The following is a 21,667-nucleotide window of genomic DNA, read 5'->3' as shown; positions in this document are numbered from 1 at the left end:
TTTGGCTGCAGGAGCTTCACCTGCTCAGGACAAAGGTGTGTGTCAACACATGAACACAGATTGATCGATAATCAATCAAACTACATGTATTATTATTTTTATTTCATTTCAAACTTTGACGCTCGAGGAGGTTTAACTTTTTAAACGACTTTTTGTTTCAGATTAACTTCATTATAAATAATCAGACTGTAAAGTCTAATTATTTATTTTAGAGGACAGTGATCCTTTGTGAAATTATTGAAAATTGTTAAGATAAACAATACAAACATACTATAAATACACTATAATATTAAACAACAGTAGAACTAAAGGAAACACAGTAGAACACAATGGTTCTCCAAGGCTTCATGTTTTAATTGTGTTCTGTTTTATTTGTTACTGTGTTTTAAAGGTGTCATATAAATAAAGTTGGACTTTATTCTCTGATATAAATTCTGCATTAATAATCAAACCATCAGCTGCTGATTGGCTGACAGATTGTTATGTTGTCCAGTTATTGTCCAGATTTTTTGCAGTAGATGTAAATAACTACAAAGAGCTGAAGCTGTTCATTGATCAGTTGATTAAAGAAGATATTGAAGTCATTATTACAGTCAGTTTAAACATAAATGGAACAAAAGAACCAAATGTTCTCTTCTTGTGGTTTCTACGGTTCTCCTCTGCCTCACTTCACTTTTTCTTTCACAGAAAAAAAAAAAAAAAAATCAGTGCTTTTATTTTGAAGGTCAACACAACTGAACCATCCTCCACATGTTTCACCTGACACTTTATTGATTTATTGATCTGCTGATTATTCACTGATATGATAGTCTGAACATGACACGTCCACCTTAAACATTAGAAGTCCACCTTAAACATGACACGTCCACCTTAAACATTAGAAGTCCACCTTAAATGTAATGTCTCCTGTCAGTAACAGAACTGAATCTGAATCATCTCCACTTCTTCACACCAAATAGAAAATTGTACTTATATTTTGAATAATAACATTTTACTGTAAACATTTCTTACATGTAAATAAACATTAACTTTGTTTGGAAACTTTTTCATCAGGACTGGAAATGAAAACAAAGTTTGTTTGTTTGTTTGTTTGTTTGTTTGTTTGTTGTAAAGTAAGAATGAAAAAAGAACCAGAATCAAGATCAGACATTAAGTGACATCATTTTACACGTGACAAGGTCGACAAACAAAAAGCAGATTGTTAAAATAAAGAACAAAAAGAAAGTAGAAACAATAAAAAACTATGAAACAAACTGAAGATATGTTTGTAATAAAGACGCAGCAGGAGGATCAACATCATGAATATAATCGTCCTGTTTCTCTCTAACTGCTCTGTTCCACTGTCACACACACCTTCACTGGTAAAATCTGCAGGTTATCCACAGTCATAAAGTATGGAAACATCCTGTCAGTGAAAGTGTGTGTGAAGGTGTGTATGTGTGTGTTAGTATCAGGATCAGAGAACGACAGCGTTCCTCTGTTCAAGTCCAGATTCACTCTGATCCTCTGGAGCTTCTTCTGGACTCTGAGATCAGTGTCTGGATCTGATGGTGACTGCGCTGAATATTTACCTTGAAACAACTCTACTCTCCAGAATCCAGACCGTATGACTCTCTTCCTCTGGACGGACTCAGAGAATACACCCAGTATCCAGTAAGGACTGTCTCCGACCTCGACGTCCCAGCTGTGAGTCCCTGAGTCAAAGCCCTCAGAGCCCAGAACAGCCCAGGGATATTTAAACCTCTCTGGATTATCAGGAACCTGCTGTTCCTCTCCCAGTATCACACTGGTCAGATCTTCAGACAGGATCAGTTCTGGGTTTGCAGTGTTTGGGTCCAGAATGACAGGAGTGTAGGAGACCATGTCCTTCATCTTGTTCCAGATGTTGAAGGTCAGGTTGCCCAGATGTTTGGCCTGGTCTATCAGAGCTCCTGAGTGCAGCTGTGGAGCCTCCAGCAGGAGGCGCTGCTGGACTCTTTCCACTGCAGCCTTGTATTTGTGCAGGAATGAGACGTCTTCAGCTCTCAGCTCGTCCTCTGTGTCTCTGACTGTGTGTGAAAGAGCTGCTATGTCTCTGCTCAGAGCCTCCATCTTCTCCTTCATCATCTGACTCTTCTGCTCCTCTTCCTCCCTCAGTGCAGCCAGCCTGGCCTCCTCTTCCTCTTCTAGAAACTGGTGAAGCTTCTTAAACTGATCCTTAATCTGCGTCTCTGAGCGTCGGGCCTGGACCTTCACATGTTCTGCTGTTTGATCAAACTTCAGTTTAACTTGTTCAAAAACCTTCAACTTCCTCTTCAAGAGCTTCAGAGATTTCTGGAGCTCCTCTTTGTGCTCCTGTGCAGCTTCATCGATGGGTCTGAATCTGTGGTCGGTGTGTCTTTCTGAATCTCTGCAGACGAGACACACTGGCTGCTGATGGTCCAGACAGAAGAGTTTGAGTTTCTCAGAGTGCAGACTGCAGAGAGACTCTGGACATCTCTGATCTCTCTGCTGTAAGAAGGACTCACACAGGTTCTTTAGAGCCAGGTTAGGAAGTGACTCTTTTGAGGATTTTCTCTTACAAACTGGACACTCGCGAGTTTTTTTCTGTCTCCACCAGCTCTTCAGACAGTCTTTACAGAAGCTGTGGCTGCAGGACAGAATCACAGGATCTCTGAAGACGTCCTGACAGATTGGACAGCAGAGATCCTCCTCTGATCTGGAAGACATTTTGTCTCTGAGTGAAGCTGAAAACACAGCAGACACAAAGTCCAGTCAGTCACGGTTGACCTCTTTCTCATTTAAATAAACCAATAAAACCAAGCTCCAATAAACTGGACGAGCTTCAGCTACTGTTGGGGAAAAACTGACTTTTCCTCGTCTTCTGTTTTGTGTTTCACGGAGACGATGCCGGACTGGCAGACTTCCAACTCCTCAGAGCGAAAGACCCTGCACCAATGTGACGATGATCCTACAGCACAGTCAGGAGGCACAGCGTGTCCTCGCCGACCACGTACTGCGTGTGCAGAGGACACGCCCAGACTCCTCAGTGACATTAATAAAGGCAACCTCAACCACAACTGCTTTTACTTTAAGTACATTTATCTGATAATATTTCCATACTTTTACTGCAGTAAGGTTTTGTGAATGCAGGACTTTTACTTGTGGTGAAGTATTTTTACAGTCTGATATTAATACTTTTGCTTCAGTAAAGGATCTGAATACTTTACTCCTGATCACCACAGAGGAGTAACATCATGTCCATATACAGACGGACAGACAGACGGACAGACAGACCGACTGACAGACTGACTGACTGATGGACAGACAGACTGACTGACTGCTTTGTCCGACAGTACTTGCCTCAATCTTTATTCATATTTCTAGTATTATGTCTGTTTGCAGCTAATTCCTAGTAAGTGAAAAAGCTACTTAAAATAATAAGTAAAAATAAAAGAAATTCTGATTCTGATATTAAAATTTGATATGAAGTGATTCATTTAGTCTCGATCTCATGGTTGAAAAGTTTAGGTATGTGCACAAACTGTGTGTATGTATATATTTGAAGTAAATTAAGTTGTGTCATTGTAGATGCCTCAGTAGTTCATGCCACCATCTTATTCCCAGCATTGCAGTGCAGGAAAAAAAAGTCCTTTGTGCTTCAGTACTACCAGAAAAGGGCAGGAACTTCCTACAGCTTTCTCGTTGTTGAGCCAAAATAGTTGCAGGCAGATAATTGTATGTGTGTCAGTTTTATATCTTTATATCAGCTTATTGTTTCTACATATTAATCCTGACCTCTGATTTGACCTTTGACCTTATTTGGAAGTTTCTGTACTTACAAATATTGTTTCATTCCAAAGCAAAAGGCAGGAACTTCCATTTTATCTGATGACTTTAGATTTAAAAAGCAGAATAATGACAAATATGATCAAATCTTCAGTCTGATAATGACGTTGAATCAAATGACAACTTTTACTTTTATTATTTACATTATTGTTATTATCATTTATTTACATTTATTATGTCACAGCACACTTCTGATGTTCCAAGTAACTTTTAAAATCAAATTATTTCAGTGGTTTTGGGATGTTCTGATAAAATAAAATTTAAATTTTAAATATAAAATATGCTGCAACAGAAAAAAATATTAAATACCATCAAACCTTTTCTAATAAAATATGACAGATTACTTTTTGTTTTTGCAGCTCCTTCAAACTTTGATACGTTTTTTTTTTCAGCCACAGTGGAAATAAGTCCAGTGACTTTGAGAGTCTTTCCTCACGTCTCATCACCAAGTTCAGTTTTCAGTTCATCTCACCTTCAGCGTTTGGAGCGTCGGCAGCTTGAAGCAGCAGCGTTGTCGTGTTTTTCTCTCCTGCAGCTGAACTCACTCACAGGAAGTTGTTAGTTTGGTCTGAAGGTGAATCTGATCGTCTGTTTTTAGTGAAGAACAAAGTGTTTTGTCTCAGGTGAGTCAGCTGAGCTCAGCACAGGTGTGTTTCAGTCCAAAGTTCATTGGTTTGTTCTCTTTGTTTACTCTCGTCCTCCTCCCTTTGACCGAGAGCCTTTGATACCTACTTTAAATAAAACGTCAGATCAACTCTTCATCTCTTACTTTATCTTCCTCTTCCTCTGTCCTGTTTTCTTCTGAATGATTCAATCAACTTAAAACTTTGTGCAATTTCAAAAACTTTATTCAATCTAAGTTACAAAAACACTTAAATCAAACGGCTCAGATCTTGATTATGATATTCAAACAAAGAGTTCTTTATCAACCACAAAAGAAATCAGTCTGTCGACTCCTCCCAGTCTCCATCCAGAAGCCCCGCCCTCCTCAGCTGTCCATCACTCTGTCAGGTGAGCTTTGGCTCTCTTGGCTGCAGGAGCTTCACCTGCTCAGGTGAAAACAAAGAACATTAAGTCTGACACTGATCACGAAGATTAATTTCAGATGTATTTCATGAGGATGAAAAGACGACATGTTGGACAGTGAACGTACAGTCAGCAGCAGCAGGTGGAGCCTCCTGCTGGCAGGACGAGTCACTGCAGCTCCTCGTGGTGTAGATGATCCCAGAGGCCGTCCTCCTGGTTTCTGACAAACAAACAAACAAACAAACAAACAACAGCCTTCAGGAGACATTTGTCTGCTTCCACACAGTCAAATAATAAATTATTTGAAACCAATTAATTCATCGTTACAGTTTTATTTACCACAACACCAAATTAATATACAGTTGTAATAAGAGTAGCAGTGTTTACAGTGTTTGTTTACAGTGTTTGTTTACAGTGTTTGTTTAGTGTCTACAGTGTTTGTTTACAGTGTTTACAGTGTTTGTTTAGTGTTTACAGTGTTTGTTTAGTGTCTACAGTGTTTGTTTAGTGTCTACAGTGTTTGTTTACAGTGTTTACAGTGTTTGTTTAGTGTTTACAGTGTTTGTTTACAGTGTCTACAGTGTTTGTTTACAGTGTTTGTTTACAGTGTTTGTTTAGTGTCTACAGTGTTTGTTTACAGTGTTTACAGTGTTTGTTTACAGTGTTTGTTTACAGTGTTTGTTTAGTGTCTACAGTGTTTGTTTACAGTGTTTACAGTGTTTGTTTAGTGTTTACAGTGTTTGTTTAGTGTCTACAGTGTTTGTTTAGTGTCTACAGTGTTTGTTTACAGTGTTTACAGTGTTTGTTTAGTGTTTACAGTGTTTGTTTACAGTGTCTACAGTGTTTGTTTACAGTGTTTACAGTGTTTGTTTAGTGTCTACAGTGTTTGTTTACAGTGTTTACAGTGTTTGTTTACAGTGTCTACAGTGTTTGTTTACAGTGTTTACAGTGTTTGTTTACAGTGTTTGTGTTACACATGAGTGCAAGCTAAAAATCTGCCCTCATCTCCAACAGCCAATGGCATGAGAGGATGAATGACCTGGAATGACGCGTCCAGGAAGCAGCAGCAGAAACAAAGTGGTGACGGGTGAATGACATCATGGAGGAAGTTGTAATGTTATCACAACAATTCACACAAATTCAACCTCTGAATTCTGCACAACATCACAGTTTTGTCTAAAATTGGACCGATCACCTTCGCTTCCTGTAAGTTCCACCAATAATGGCGGCCCCTCGTGTAAACATCATACATGTATTTCTCAATGAACGAATCTGAGCTCCGAACAGATTTTGCCTTTTTGTGGAAAACAGACATTTCAGACTGCAACAAAACAAACAGCCTGAAAAATCCTGGAGGGAATTAAAGTGCAGAAACACTGAAGAAGAAGAAGAAGAAGAAGAAGAAGAAGAAGAAGAAGAAGAAGAAGAGGAAGAAGAAGAAGAAGAAGAAGAAGGATCTGAGAAAGAAGGTGAAAGCGACGCCACTGGATCACTGACTGTGTATTTTGCATGTTCTTTTCTGGCAGACAACACCAGAGCTGGGCTTCCAGAGGATCTGCTGGAACGTACACTGTTCCTGAGGAGGAACCCGTCATGAATTATCTATGGAAAGACACATTTCGAGATACCCACAGCGTCAGGCACGAGCGGCGAAGGATGATCGGCTCACAGGACGGGAGCACTGCTGCGACCATCAGTGACAGAAAAATCAACAAGACCACGACTGACCAGTTTATCCCAAAAACAGAAGGTTGTGAAGACACACAGTGAGACGGAGACAAAGTCTCCAGCGTCTCCAGCGTCTCCAGAGTCTCCAGCGTCTCCAGAGTCTCCAGAGTCTCCAGAGTCTCCAGCGTCTCCAGCGTCTCCAGAGTCTCCAGAGTCTCCAGCGTCTCCAGAGTCTCCAGCGTCTCCAGGCACCTGACAAACAGCGGACCAGGAAGAGCAGCACTGACGTATCGGTGGAGACGAGGCACCAACAGACCGTCTGAGCTGAAATACAACTGACTCTGTTCTCTGACCGGAGTCAAACTCCGCCCACAACCTCGCAACACATCATTCCGCCTCCACATCACACGCCATTATTGATCCACATCACACATGCAAAGAAAAAGATTTCGATCAATTCAGCGTTTTTTAGTCCAGACCCAGGTCACAGTGGTATTTAGTATTTACAGAAGTATTTACAGAAGTATTTACAGAAGTATTGTAGTAAATTTACCTGCATGTAGAACAACTGAGCGACAGGTGGAGGAAACGGCTTCTTTTGCGTCTCCGTCTGACAAACCGAACAACAAACCTCTGAGGAACCAGATCAGGAGAACAGTATGATAGCAGTAGTAGCAGTAGTAGTAGTAGCAGTAGCAGTAGTAGTAGTAGTAGTAGTAGCAGCAGTAGCAGCAGTAGCAGTAGTAGTAGTAGTAGCAGTAGCAGTAGTAGTAGTAGCAGTAGCAGTAGCAGTAGTAGTAGTAGCAGTAGTAGCAGTAGCAGTAGTAGCAGTAGTAGTAGTAGCAGTAGTAGTAGTAGTAGTAGTAGTAGTATCTCTGCATTCCTCCTGTATAAACACAGGATGAAGTGTTTGGTACATGTCAGTTTGATATCGTCCAATCAGCAGCAGCAGAAGGATACAGGTTGGTGATGTCATACGGCCCTCGGAGCTCCAGAGGCTGAGGACACGCATCAACACATTATTGATTATTATAGATTGAACAGAGTAGCACATCGGGTCAGATAACCAATCGATCGATGGAGAAATGAATCACTGACCGTCTCAGCTGCACTGGACAGGATCACATTCTGAAAGACACAAAAACACATTTACCTTCACAGGTGTTTCAGGCTCCGCCTCCTCTGACATCCATGTGACCACAGACGTAGACACCACACTGACCGCTTCGCTGCAGTACACCGATGTTCCCTTCATGATCGGCTTGACGTTTAGTTTTCAACTGTTCTACGAGCTAAAGGCTCATTTCTGTTCTACGTTAGAGACACATACAGATACAGACAGAACCTTTAGTCCTCACTCTGACCTCACTCTGACCTCACTCTGACCTCACTCTGAATGTCGGGGGGGGGGGGTTAATTCTCTGCCCACATGTGGTGATGTGTTTACTGACCTCCACTTTGTGTCTTTTATTATTACAGCCCACTCACTGTGTCAATGGTGCTAATATGTACTTCTACATATGTACATATACTGTATATATATGTATGTATGTATATACATATGACATCACATCCTGTTACAGCTACAGGAAGCCTTTTGGGACAAAAAGGACGTACCTTCCCTTTACAAGTCTCCATCAGACAGACAGCGTTAGCGATGGTGTAGCGCCTCATGGTGGAGTCTCTGATGGCTGCAGAGTACGAGACCTCAAACACCAGACCTCTGTCTACAGCCTGCGTGCACACACACACACACACACACACACACACACACACGCGCGCACACAGATACACAGATATATTTGTTGTCAGATGAAGAAGTCATTAGAAAAGTCATAAGTTTTAGAGAAAACATCAAACTATAAACTTCTCCATCCTGCATACAAACACTGAGTTCATTGATACTCAGGATCAGCTCAGGAAATCCATATCAATAAAACACTACTGATACTAACACTAATAATAATAATAATAATAATAATGATAATGATAATAATAATAACTTCACCCCGTTGACCGGCGCTCTCTTGAAGAAGAAGGGAAGTTTCTCTGTCACTGAGATACAGATGATGTCAACATCATATGTCATACAGGCTGCCTGAATACACACACACACACACACACACACACACACACACACACACACACACACACAGTGTATTAACGAGTGTACTCAGATCTTCACGTTAGTAAAAGTTAAACTACATAAGTGGACTGGATTATTGTTACTGATGTATTAATGTTGTTTCTGTTGGACTCTTTAGTTTCATGTTTGTGTCTCAGATGTTTCAGAGATAAAATCTGAATCTGTCAGAAACATGTTGTTGAGTATAAAGTAGAAATACTCCCTCAGACTTGTACTGCAGTAAATGTACTCGGTTACTTTGGTGTGAACAGTGTGTCAGTAAAGCTCACGTGGAAGAGTTTCTCTGTGGTCGGCTGAACGGCGAGCAGGTCGAAACACCGATACTCTGCAGCGTTTGGCCTCTAAAACACACACACACACACACACACACACACACACACACATTTTAGATTACAGATTGAGTGTTTTCATGATGCGTCATCAGTCTGGGGGTTGGACATGTTGGAGATACTGACACCACATCCACAACTGTTCCTGATTTTTGTCAGAAAAGTTGTAATTTCTAAAGGAAAATGTTTAGAGAAAGTCGTTATATTTCTTATAATATTTAATGAACAGATGAAGGCAGCTGCAGACCAACAACTCCTGAGTGATATTTGTCTTATTTAACGGTGGTTTTCTGTCAGAAAAGTCTGTGAGAGAATAAAAATAAAACCCATCAACACTCACAAAGTGACTGGCATCTGATATCACTACAGTCAGTCTGTTCAGCACTCTGATTGGACGAGAGCGACCCTAACAGAGACACAGAGAGGGACAGGTGGTACCATGACAACAAAACAAACATCATCATCATCAGCAGCCTCATCTTCATCACACCTGTACGATCGGCAGATGATCAATCAGATCATTGATCGGCGTCGGGGTGGGAATCTCCTGCAAACAGGAAATAAACAGCAAATTACAAAATAAAAGAGCAGGAGGCAGACAGAGCTCCACATAAATCAATTAATCAATAAAATGACGTTTTTAGAAAACAGTCACATTTTTTGATTTGAAAAAAATCAATTAACAAAATTGCTGCAGCTTATTTTTTCTGATGATCAACAAATCAATCCTCAATTATGAGCACCTCTATTGACTCGTTTGTTTTCTGTCTGTTTTTGATTCTTTGAACATTAATTTTAGTTTTTCTCCATTTTTATTCTTAGAGACTAAACAACATGCCAGTGTTTGTGTTTTCCTGCATGCAACTGTGTTCCTGAATGCAGCACAGCAGGCAGGTGAGGACACTCACCTGTTTCTTTTTGGCTGTCGGTTCAAACACATAGTTGATGGCGACTGTGGAGAAACCGACTGCAGGAGGAAACAAAACACACAAACAAATCATCAGAAAACTTACTGATCATCTTTATATAAATGACAATAACTAATCACCTTTCAGTAAAATTATTGATTATTATTGGTCTGGTTGTTTCTACTTTCTACAGTAAACTGTACACTCATTCTAATACTCCATGTTTTTTAAATATTCTTCTATTATCAGTGGTTTATTATTATTATTATCACCTTTGAAAAGGTGAGACTTATTTAATTTAAAATACAGCTTGTTGGTTCATTTATGTTGCCGAAGGTTCCACTGACGCGTCCTCATTTGAATAACGTGTTAAAGTCTGTTCTGTTTAAATGTTGCTCTTCGTATTTACATGTCAAACTTAAATATAGAGATTTTTGAACGAGGTTTGGTGAACTGATCCGTACATACAGCAGGACAACTTTAAAATCAAGAGTTTTTTTTAGCGGAGTCTGGTGGAAAATTTTCTGATGAAATAAAAACACACTGATCTCTAATCAGCTGTTAGACGCTTTAATGAACACAAACTGATCACCAGGATCACAGAACTCTGAGTTCAGGACCGATGCTAACCGAGTTAGCATCCCGTCCAGCAGAAACCTAACCTCGGCTGTTAAACTACTGTTTGTGCGGTTCGACCTGGACTTGGACCCGAACGTGGACCTGGACTTGGACCTGAGGGACACTCACGGTGGGCCGCGGTCTCTATCAGTCTCTGCAGTCTGCTCCTGTCGGTCGTGTAGTTCAGGTTTAAATCCATAAACACGGACATGATGCTGCTGCTCCCTGTCTGACACATGTGGAGCCGAACAGCCCGCTGGGAGCTGTAGTCCTGCACTGTAAACATCTGTAGTCCGTCACTAGGAGCGGAAATATTTCCATTTTTATATGAACAAATAATTAAAAATAATCATACGTCCAGAGCTTTTAGAGCGGAAAATGCACAATAGAAGTATCACTGAATGTCAGGTGAAACGCAAAAAGTAATACGTAAAGAAATGTTTAAAAAAAGAAAGAAAGAATTTCAGGGAAAAAATACAGCAATAAAACATAAACATACGTACATTTTAAAATTAATTAGTCAACATATTTATATATTTATAAAATGGAAAATTAAATAGGAAAGTAAATATATGTGCTTAATACCAATGTAAATAAATACAGAAGCAAATTCAATTAAATCTTAATAATTATAATATGGTTTGATTATTATCACATATAATTAGATTTTTTTTTTTTTTTAGCAGTTACAGTCTACAGCTTTTAGAAAACTGAAGAATAAAACTACCACTTTTCCTTTTTATTCATTTTTTTCTCAACTGTAAATTAAACGTTTCAAATGTTTTGTTCATTATTTCTGATAATAAATATTTTTGTTTCTTTTCTGCACTTCAGGCTGTGGCCTGCAGGGGGCAGAAACACTCCTGCTGCTGTGCTACAGTCAGAGAAGAAGAAGAAGAAGAAGAAGAAGAAGAAGAAGAAGAAGAAGAAGAAGTTGTTGTTCAGTGTGAAGCAGCTGCAGGTACGTGACAAACACACAGTGTGTAACATGTACAGCACACACACACACACACACACACACACAGAGACTGTAACTTCTATCTGTGCCTTTTTGCTCTGCGGATCATTTCACACCAAGCGTCCCGTCATTTAACGGTCTGTTGTTATTTTAATAACGGTCTGTCTGTCTGTCTGTCTGTCTGTCTGTCTGTCTCTGGGTTACAGCTGACAGACTGTGCTGTGATTTATCAATACGAAATCTATAATCACTCAAATTAAATCTCCTCTTAGAGCCTCAGGGGGTCAAAACATCATGTAGTCATTAAAGCTTAAAGGGTTTATCTCCTCAAACTATAATAAGCTAGGCTAACAGTTCTTCCAGTCTTTGTGCTAAGCTAGGCTAATAGTTTCCCTCTGCTTCCAGTCTTTGTGCAAAGCTAGGCTAACAGTTTCCCTCTGCTTCCAGTCTTTGTGCTAAGCTAGGCTAACAGTTTCCCTCTGCTTCCATTCTTTGAGCTAAGCTAGGCTAACGGTTTCCCTCTGCTTCCAGTCTTTGTGCTAAGCTAGGCTAACAGTTCTCCAAATGATCAGAAGGTTAAATGTTTTTCTTTATATCTCACAAATTTAGGTTTTAAAATTTTCCCTGATTGTGAGGTGACGTCATCTTTGTAAAATAATTTCTGTTTCCTGTTTAACTTTCTGTTGCCAGTACAGACCGGTTCACATCAGTCCAGACTGGTTCAGATCGGCCCAGACCGGTTCAGACTGGTTCAGACCGGTTCAGACCGGTTCAGACTGGTTCAGACCGGTTCAGAGTGGCAGCCATGTTCAGACCTCTGAAGATCCTCCTCTCAGCCACTAAATGTCCTCTGACTCGCTGCTGCTCAGGCTTCGTCTCCAGGATGAGGTTCTCTAAATCTTAGTACCCTGACTGACTGATCGAATGACTGATTGACCGATCAATTGATTGTTTCATCCTCTTAGGTACGTGAACAGGCTGAAGGAGGATGATGAAGCGTGTGCTGCAGCGCTGCAGAACGCTCACATTTTCCTGTTCCACCGTCTGTCTCCCCTTCTGCAACGCACTGAGCATGGAACCTTCAGGCCTGCAGCACTGATGTCCTCAGGTACAGAACCATACATACAGAAGCACAAAACCAACCACAGAACCTCAGCTATAGAACTACAGGTATGGAACCACAGAACCAACCAGAGAACAACAAGTGGAGAACCATAGGTACAGATCAGATAACTTCAGGTAGAGAACCCCAGGCACAGACCTAAATACAACTGATAGAGAACACTGAGTACAGGACCATGAGTACAGATCCAAGGGAAGAGAACCACAGGTAGAGAATCTCAAGACAAGAACCCCAGGTACAGAACCAAGGGAAGATAACCACAAACAAAGAAATGAAAGCCACAGATGAAGAACCACAGGTAGGTTCCTGAGCCAGTTCTGTTCAAGATTCTTGGAACCTTGATGCTATTTAGGGACTGGTTTATGAGATAGTACCAAAGTTCCAAGGAAGTAGAACAGAACCAGTTCAAGAACCAGATTTAATTTTGTGGAAAGAGAACCTGAGGTGCAGAACCAAAGATACAGAATGACAGGCAGAGAACTGAAAGCTGCATGAGGAGAACCATGGGTTGTGAACTTCAAATACAGAACTAAGAGAAGAGAACCACAAGAAGAGAACCAGAAGTACAGAAGCTACAGCTAAAGAACCTCAGAAAGAGAAAATCAAGTTCATTACTCAGTAAATAAACTGCTGTATGGAGATCATCACATTGGAGAACCCTACAAAAAACTCACCTGAGGCACAAATGTTCTTCTTCCAACACTCCTGATTCATATCTGTGTTTGTGGATTGTGTGTTCCAGATGTTCAGTCGCTCCTTGAACGACTTGGTTCTGACAGATCCCTGGTGAAGGAGTCGGTTCTAATCGGCTGCTCTGAGCAGAACCAGGCTCAGTTCTGTCTGGACATCAGTAAGAACCCATTGAATGAAGAAACTGTTTGTTAAAGTGAAAAACACAGTGAACTACAATGTGGAGAGACCCTGAATGCACCAGTGGGTTCTGTATTCTAATGTTCTGATGTTCTGGTCTATGTTTGATTCTGTAGAAGACCTGGATCAGGTAGCCGTAGAGGAAGTCTGTGAAGGAAACTTTATCGATCTGAGGAAAGCTTTCTTTCTCCTGACGGGAGCAGAGGCGCCCCTAGTGGCCAAGGTGTGTAACTACAGTGGTTTACCGTGTGTACCTACAGCGGTTAGCGTGTGTACCTACAGCGGTTAGCGTGTGTACCTACAGCGGTTAGCGTGTGTACCTACAGTGGTTTACCGTGTGTACCTACAGCGGTTAGCGTGTGTACCTACAGCGGTTAGCGTGTGTACCTACAGTGGTTTACCGTGTGTACCTACAGCGGTTAGCGTGTGTACCTACAGCGGTTAGCGTGTGTACCTACAGCGGTTACTGTGTGTAACTACAATGGTTACTGTGTGTGTGTGTGTGTACCTACAGTGGTTAGCGTGAGTACCTACAGCGGTTAGCATGTGTACCTACAGTGGTTAGCGTGAGTACCTACAGCGGTTAGCGTGAGTACCTACAGCGGTTAGCGTGTATATACCTACAGCGGTTAGCGTGTGTACCTACAGCGGTTAGCGTGTGTACCTACAGCAGTTAGCGTGTGTACCTACAGCGGTTAGCGTGTGTACCTACAGCGGTTAGCATGTGTACCTACAGCGGTTAGCGTGTGTACCTACAGCGGTTAGCGTGTGGGTCATGTGGTTTCAGTTCGTCAGCAGCTTCAGTCTCACTTCAGGTCCTCATTGTGTCCTGCAGGGTCAGGCTCTGCTGCGCTGGCATCAAACCAGCGGCTTCTGCAGCGCCACGGGCCAGCCAACCCACCGCAACCAGGCAGGAAGTCAGAGGGTCTGCAGCAGCAGCGGCATCATCTACTACCCCAAGGTAAACCAGGTCTAAACCTATTTCTAACCCAAGTTTAAACTAAGTCTAAATCAGGTCTAACCCAGATTCAAACCAGATTGTCAGCAGACCTAAAGTCCAGACTAAACCAGCTTGTTATTGTGTTATCGGTCTGTATACAGACTGATTTCAGACTGGTTTTGGTCTCTGACTGGTTTTCCTGGTCTTCCTCCAGATGTCTCCCGTGGTCATAGTCCTGGTGTCTGATGGGAAACGGTGTTTGTTGGGCCGACAGTCGTCCTTCCCTCCGGGGATGTACAGCGCTCTGGCTGGTTTCTGTGACATGGGTCAGTCGAACCAGTCAACACATACACTGCACATACCAAACTTTACCATACACACTACCTGACCAATCAGCTGTCCAATCAGCTGTCCAGTCAGCTGTCCAATCAGCTGTCCAGTCAGCTGTCCAATCAGCTGACCAATCAGCTGCTCAGTTAAATGAATATGATTTATGTTGAGATAATGAACAAGAGTTTGTTGATGAAGGAGGACATGCTAACGAAAGCTTTGACAACCACTGATTTAATCCAAGATTAGCTCTAATAAGAGTTTAGCAAACATCAGGGTTAAACTAAATAAATCTAGGTGTGATTTTTTTCTTAAAATTAAAATACATAAACAAATACATTTGAGCACAGTTAACTTTTGGCTGCTCTGTGTTCCTAGCTAGCTAAAATGGAAAACAAACAGACCAAAATGTTGTAGTGTTTGACAGCTAACTAAAATGTGCTAGCTAGCTAAAAAGTTTAAGAAATCAATAAAAAAACATGTATGGTTTCATAGCTAGCTTAAAAAACAAACAAAAAAAGCATTATATTATTTGTTTGCTCATTAAAAAGTTAGTTAGCTTATTGATGATGGCTCAATCAGCACAGAAGCTTTAAATTCACATGTGAGTTTAAAGTTGAGACTGGATCACAGTTTAAACTGGAATTTAAAGTTTTGGTGCAACAGAATTAAATTTATTCTTCAGAGTGAAAATTAAACTGAGATTTAAAAATAGGATTCAATTTAATATTATTTATTCAACCTAGTTTAAAAGTCTGTCTGTCTCTACCTGTCTCTACCTGTGTATCTGTCTCTACCTGTCTGTGTGTCTCCACCTGTGTGTCTCTACCTGTGTCTCTCTACCTGTGTGTCTCCACCTGTTTGGCTCTACCTGTGTCTCTCTACCTGTGTGTCTCCACCTGTGTGTCTCCACCTGTGTGTCTCTACCTGTGTGTCTCTACCTGTGTGTCTCTACCTGTTTGTCTCCACCTGTGTGTCTCCACCTGTGTGTCTCCACCTGTGTGTCTCTACCTGTGTGTCTCCACCTGTGTCTCTCTACCTGTGTCTCTCTACCTGTTTGTCTCTACCTGTGTGTCTCCACCTGTGTGTCTCCACCTGTGTGTCTCCACCTATGTGTCTCTACCTGTGTGTCTCCACCTGTGTGTCTCCACCTGTGTGTCTCCACCTGTGTCTCCACCTGTGTGTCTCCACCTGTGTGTCTCCACCTGTTTCTCTCTACCTGTGTGTCTCCACCTGTGTGTCTCCACCTGTGTGTCTCTACCTGTGTGTCTCGACCTGTGTCTCTCTACCTGTGTGTCTCCACCTGTTTGTCTCTACCTGTGTGTCTCCACCTGTGTGTCTCTACCTGTGTGTCTCCACCTATGTGTCTCTACCTGTGTGTCTCTACCTGTGTGTCTCTACCTGTTTGTCTCCACCTGTGTGTCTCCACCTGTTTGTCTCTACCTGTGTGTCTCCACCTGTGTGTCTCCACCTGTTTGTCTCTACCTGTGTGTCTCCACCTGTGTGTCTCTACCTGTGTGTCTCCACCTGTGTGTCTCCACCTGTGTCTCCACCTGTGTGTCTCTACCTGTGTGTCTCCACCTATGTGTCTCTACCTGTGTGTCTCTACCTGTGTGTCTCTACCTGTTTGTCTCTACCTGTGTGTCTCCACCTGTGTGTCTCCACCTGTGTGTCTCCACCTGTGTGTCTCTACCTGTGTGTCTCTACCTGTCTGTCTCAGGTGAGACTCTGGAGGAGACCCTGTGCAGGGAGGTGGCAGAAGAGGTTGGTCTGGAGGTCCACAGTGTCTCCTACAGCTCCTCGCAGCACTGGCCTTTCCCTCACAGCTCCTTCATGCTGGCCTGCCACGCCTCTGTTAGCCCCGCCCACACTCAGGTGAGCACTTCATTGTTTGTAATGTAGAAACCACAGACTGAAAGGGACTAAGCATGGAGTCCTGAGGTGCTCCTCAGCTGCAGGTGAACAGGTAGACATGTCATGTGACCTGCTGTCCTGTCGTCCAGTTAAACGTGGACCACAGCGAGCTGGAGGACGCTCGCTGGTTCAGTCTGGAGGAGATCACCTCTGCTCTGCAGGTGAAGACTCCGCCCAGGAGAGGGGACCCCCCCGTGCTGTGGCTCCCTCCAAAACACGCCGTCGCCAACCGACTCATCACAGAGTGGACGGAGCACCAGCAACGCCGTGAGGAGGGAGAGTAACACTGTGAACCAGTCAGGAGCCGCCGACACAAACCGGACAGGCAGAAATCATCCAATCAGTGAGGCCGATGGTCATGTGATGTCCAGGTGAAGAAGACAGGTGCATGCAGGTGGACCAACATGAAGTCAAGAGCTGCAGTTCACACACACTCTCTCTCTCACACACACACACACACACACACACACACACACACACACACACACACACAGATGCAGCAGCAGACCAACAGCTCCTGTGTTCTGTCTAAAATGACTGATTTTGTCAGTGGAGTTTGGTTGGTTTGAAAAACGCAGCCCTCTCTGACGCCCCTACATGAGATAAAACATGATAAAGTTCCCACTAAGGTTGCTTCCAGTGGAGAACACGTTCTCCAGGCTGCTCCGCCTCTACGCTCCTCTGAATGGTTAGAACAGCTTCCTGTGTAGTTTTGTCACACGTGTATGAACTTGAAGTTTAGTTTGAATCTAAACCAGCGACCGGAGCTGTTTGACCATCAGAGCAGCAGGTCTTCTGTTGCTTCACCACATTCAGCATCTGATGTCAAAGACGCCCACAGAATCACACACCACAGCTCCTGATTGGTCAAACGGTTTCCTCCACCGGCCAATAATATCTCTTGGTCAGATGTTGATTCTGCTGTTGCACTAATTAAAGTTTTTATGTCACGGCACAGCTGCATGTTCTGATGAAGATGATGTGAAGTGGTAGAAAGCTCCAGAACAGAGACTCAGTGGACCAGAGAGTCGTCTGGTTTGATCAACAATCTGTGTCCTGATCATGTTAATAACATTTTACTGTCAAATACAACAACTACCTCTGACTGCTCATTGACAGTTTGATCATATTTAATAAAACATGAAAGTCAAATCTGAAACGTTTGAATGAACATTTTTCATGAGTCAACATTTAACAGACGTTCAAACAGGATCTACAGAAGAACAGGACAAACATGAAACATGAGAACATCACGACCTTTTTGTAAACGTGACTTTTTTTTGTAAACATGACTGTTTTGTAAACATGACTTTTTTTGTAAACATGACGACTGTTTTGTAAACATGACTTTTTGTAAACATGACGACTGTATTTTGTTCTTCTGGGACACGACAGATGATTGATTATAGTTTCTGAGACGATCTAAACTAAATATCTGTTTTTGAACATGATATTATTAAGTTTGGTGTTTTATGTAAAACAAAATGATTTTTCTGTGTAATAGTGTATGATTTTTTTTAAAGTAGCTCCATGTCTTATATCATTTTACAAACATCCTTTCAATCCTTAAAGAAGAATAGAAATGTCTTCAGACTGCGTGTTAATCATTAAACTTCTTCTGAAGTTAATTACATTTTTTTTCTTTTTTACTGATATTGTAGGTGTTTATTCATCCATCTGTTGTCAGATGTGTTTAAAATTATTCTACCTATTTGTTTATTGAGGATGTTGAATAAAGGTTAAAACCATGAAAAAAACGGAAAACAAAATGAAAGTGTTTCCGGTTTGACCCGGAAATGAAACCAGAGACTCCTGAGTAGTTTGTTGTCATCAGCTCGTGTCAGAGTTTTTTTTTTAACATTTAAAGTTTCTCTTTAATCAATTTAACGTCATGAACAAACGGAGATGAGCTCATGTTTGTTGCAGATAGTTAGCATTAGCCTCTGTTAGCCCGTGCTAGCCCGTGTTAGCCTGTGCTAGCAGCAGGATGAGCTCCTCCTCCGGGTTCCTGCTCACTCAGCTGGCCGCCGTCATGGAGTCTCTGGTCCACGCTGCGGTGGCGGAGCTGAAGGAGCTGCTGGAGGACAGCCTGGAGGTCCACACCGGAGAGGAGACACCTCTGTCGGCCAGACTGCAGGCCAACAGCCGGAACAAGACGGTGAGGAGCGGGGAGGCTGGAGATCAGCTGTTCACTGCTTAGTTTAACTTTAGTCAGTTTATAGTGTTTCATTTTATTTATTTATTTATTTTTTCTTCAGTGTAAATAATCAAAGGTGACAGACATCAAGTCTTTACTGCAGTACAAGTACAAATACTAAGTACTGATTCAAGTTGTTTACTTCAGTAAAAGTGAAAAAGTTCAGGCTCTGAAATGTCCTCTGAGTATAAAAGTAAAAAGTTGTCCTCTGAAGGACATTTCTACTGACTGTCTCTGTTCAAAGACAACTGAACTGAACCTTTTCTTCACCACAGAGTCTCTGTCTTTATTGTTTTCATCTCATGGTTTTAAATGTTCAGTTTCATCTGTTTTCTTCTTGTTATGACTTTAGTTTCATCATGTTTGACGTGTTTGTCTTTTTATTTCTTTTAAGTTGTTTTTGTTTTGTTACGTCAGTCTTGTTAGTCTTTTGTGTATTTTTATGTGTTGTCACATTTAGTTTGAATACAAGATGAAAATGATGTTTGAAAAATGTAAGAAGTGCAAAGTTCACGTTTATGTTCAAACGTAGAAAAATAAATACTCAAGTAAAGTACAGATACCTGACAACTCTACTTAAGATCAGTGATGAAGTATTTGTACTAAGTTACTTGCTATGTGACCTGTGAGTGTTGACCTCTGACCTCTGACTTGTGACAGGTGCTGTTTGCCTCCATCATGGAGACTCTGGGGAATGAAGCTCTGGGGAAGATCAAGAACATCGTGCTGGTGGAGCTGAGGACCAGGAGGGACGGGAAGAGACCGCAGACGAGTATCCTCAACATCGCCAACAAAGCACGAGTCGGTACGTACACCCCCAAAATCAGGAAAGCTACCACATGATGATGTCATACTAACCTGAAGTGTGATTTGTCCATCACAGAAGTTGAACACTCGTACGGAGTCCCTCTGAAGAGCTCCCTCAGACACAGATCCACCCAGGTAAGACCCTCCCCACCTGTTGCCCAGTGATGCGTTCACTGACCTGACTGTGACATCTGTATGTTGCGTCACTGCAGACCGAACCAGAGGTGAGACGCAGTCCGTTTGTCCCGGCCGTCCAACAAAGCATTGACCTGGGAGCCACTGCTGAGAGTGAGTACCTGATCGATATCAGATCAATATCTAATTCACCACTTCCCCATTCCCCTTCACATTAAAAGCTCCTGGTAGTTCATGGGACAGAATCCGTAGCAGTCTTCTATGTTGACACATCGACAGGAAGTGGAGACGTTTCACCAGAGCGATCATTTTTACCAAAACCATGAGAAAATCTTGGTTTCCCTTCTAGACACGATCAGCAGAGAGTGACAGATAGGACGTGTCACTACGGTGATGGAGGCGCTGCTAAATGCAGAAACACACCAAGGAGATGATTCATCTACACACATGTAAACAAAAATATCCAAATATGAAAGGTTTTAGAAAAGACTTTAGATTCCGAACACAATACTGATTCTGCAAATCAAAAGACAAAAGAATTCCACCTTCCAAACTGACTTTTTTCTCTCTGTTTTTGTTTGGTTCTGGTTTTTAATCACAGTTTGTGTTTTTTTCTTCTAGGAGCTCAAATTACAGCTGCTCAGCCAGTGACCTCTGACCTCCAGCAGCAGAAAGTGTCCAGTGCGCCAGAGTTTATTCCACAGCGGCACAAGAGGACGAACGCCGGCGAACGTCCGCACGAGTGTCCTCAGTGCGGCAAGTGTTTCTCCACGCGGAGTCTTCTCAACAGGCACTCGACGATCCACAGCGGAGTGAAGCCGTTCTCCTGCGGCGTCTGCGGGCGAGCTTTCCGGGAGAAGAAGACTCTTCAGACTCACATGATAACACACACCGGGGAGAAGCCGTTCACCTGCGAGGTGTGTGGCCGCAGTTTCAACCTGCTGCAGAACCTGCACCGCCACGCGGACACCCACACCGGCAAGAAGAACTTCACCTGTGACGTCTGTTTGAAAAGCTTCACTCAGGCCGTCACGCTGAAGTCACACACGCTCATCCACACCGGAGAGAAACCCTACAAATGTGACCAGTGCCACAAAACCTTTCGCGAGGCCAGCAACCTCAGAACCCACCAGAGGGTCCACACCGGCGAGCGGCCGTTCAGCTGCGACTTCTGCGGGAAGAGCTTCCGCCAGTCGGGGAGCCTGAAGATCCACCGGAGGATCCACACCGGCGAGCGTCCGTTCGGCTGTCAGCAGTGCGGTAAGACGTTTGCCCAGCAGGCCAGCCTGACCTTCCACCTCCGCATGCACTCAAAGGAGCGTCCCTACACCTGCAGCACCTGCGACAAGAAGTTCAGCAACGCCACCAGCCTGAGGATGCACCTGCGCATCCACACTGGAGAGAAGCCGTACGCCTGCGACGTGTGCGGCCGCCGCTTCAATGTGCCTCAGAACCTTCAGCGCCACGCGAGCATCCACACCGGCGGGCTGTTTGTATGCGGCGTCTGTGGGAAAGGCTTCACCCGCGCCAGCACGCTCAAAACACATGAGCTCATCCACAGCGGACAGAAACCCTTCAGATGTGAGCAGTGCCCCAAAACCTTCCGCCACGCCGTCAACCTCAAGAACCACCAGAGGTCACACAGCGGCCACTCAGCAGCCAGAGTCTCAGCTAAGGCAGCCACCTGATTGGACGTTAACCAACTGTTCAGTTATCAAACTAGTTGGCAACTACTTTAATAATCGATTCATAATTGATGAAGCAGAACTGTGACATCAGCATTGCATCATGTTTTAATTGATTGAATTTGCAATTTCTAACTTTTGCCTCTGAGTTCTGCAAAGACCGACCTGACAACAGAGTCTGAAGC

At 42.8% G+C, this 21,667-nt stretch overlaps 4 protein-coding genes across 6 annotated transcripts; 2 read left to right on the top strand and 2 right to left on the bottom strand.

Annotated features, from left to right (window-relative positions):
• Positions 1–1,301: 1,301 nt before the first annotated feature.
• LOC146311450 (E3 ubiquitin-protein ligase TRIM39-like) lies at positions 1,302–2,757 on the bottom strand. The gene has a single exon (XM_084740263.1). The coding sequence runs from the start codon at positions 2,707–2,709 to the stop codon at positions 1,324–1,326; it is 1,386 nt and encodes a 461-aa protein (XP_084596389.1). The 5' UTR covers positions 2,710–2,757; the 3' UTR covers positions 1,302–1,323.
• A 1,956-nt stretch (positions 2,758–4,713) lies between these two features.
• On the bottom strand, positions 4,714–10,812 carry rpp30 (ribonuclease P/MRP 30 subunit). 2 transcript variants are annotated; one of them, XM_084740265.1, is made up of 12 exons: positions 10,653–10,812; positions 9,906–9,964; positions 9,488–9,544; positions 9,338–9,403; positions 8,938–9,009; positions 8,531–8,620; positions 8,140–8,256; positions 7,621–7,650; positions 7,483–7,520; positions 7,076–7,155; positions 4,982–5,074; positions 4,714–4,874 (listed from the first exon to the last, which is right to left on the bottom strand). In XM_084740265.1, exons 1-12 carry the CDS (start codon positions 10,807–10,809, stop codon positions 4,828–4,830), a joined length of 906 nt encoding a protein of 301 aa, XP_084596391.1. In that variant the 5' UTR covers positions 10,810–10,812; the 3' UTR covers positions 4,714–4,827. The 2 variants fall into 2 exon arrangements, with proteins under 2 accessions (XP_084596391.1, XP_084596392.1); XM_084740266.1 differs by lacking the exons at positions 4,714–4,874; positions 4,982–5,074 and adding an exon at positions 6,321–6,456.
• Positions 10,813–12,194: 1,382 nt separating this feature from the next.
• On the top strand, positions 12,195–16,942 carry nudt13 (nudix (nucleoside diphosphate linked moiety X)-type motif 13). 2 transcript variants are annotated; one of them, XM_084741357.1, is made up of 9 exons: positions 12,195–12,237; positions 12,278–12,369; positions 12,447–12,589; positions 13,347–13,454; positions 13,591–13,697; positions 14,310–14,435; positions 14,629–14,740; positions 16,465–16,619; positions 16,748–16,942. In XM_084741357.1, the coding sequence occupies exons 2-9, from the start codon at positions 12,287–12,289 to the stop codon at positions 16,940–16,942; spliced, it is 1,029 nt and encodes a 342-aa protein (XP_084597483.1). In that variant the 5' UTR covers positions 12,195–12,237; positions 12,278–12,286. The 2 variants fall into 2 exon arrangements, with proteins under 2 accessions (XP_084597483.1, XP_084597484.1); XM_084741358.1 differs by having other exon boundaries at positions 12,224–12,369.
• Positions 16,943–18,435: 1,493 nt separating this feature from the next.
• LOC146311447 (uncharacterized) lies at positions 18,436–21,485 on the top strand. The gene is made up of 5 exons (XM_084741488.1): positions 18,436–18,816; positions 19,516–19,660; positions 19,739–19,797; positions 19,875–19,991; positions 20,376–21,485. The coding sequence occupies exons 1-5, from the start codon at positions 18,646–18,648 to the stop codon at positions 21,483–21,485; spliced, it is 1,602 nt and encodes a 533-aa protein (XP_084597614.1). The 5' UTR covers positions 18,436–18,645.
• The last annotated feature ends 182 nt before the right edge of the window (positions 21,486–21,667 follow it).

This window comes from Lutjanus erythropterus, chromosome 17 (assembly GCF_056507025.1).
Source record: "Lutjanus erythropterus isolate fLutEry1 chromosome 17, fLutEry1.hap2, whole genome shotgun sequence".
Taxonomy (NCBI): Eukaryota; Metazoa; Chordata; class Actinopteri; order Lutjaniformes; family Lutjanidae; genus Lutjanus; species Lutjanus erythropterus.
Note: the sequence above shows the minus strand (reverse complement) of the source record. Positions and strands in the feature narration are given on the sequence as shown.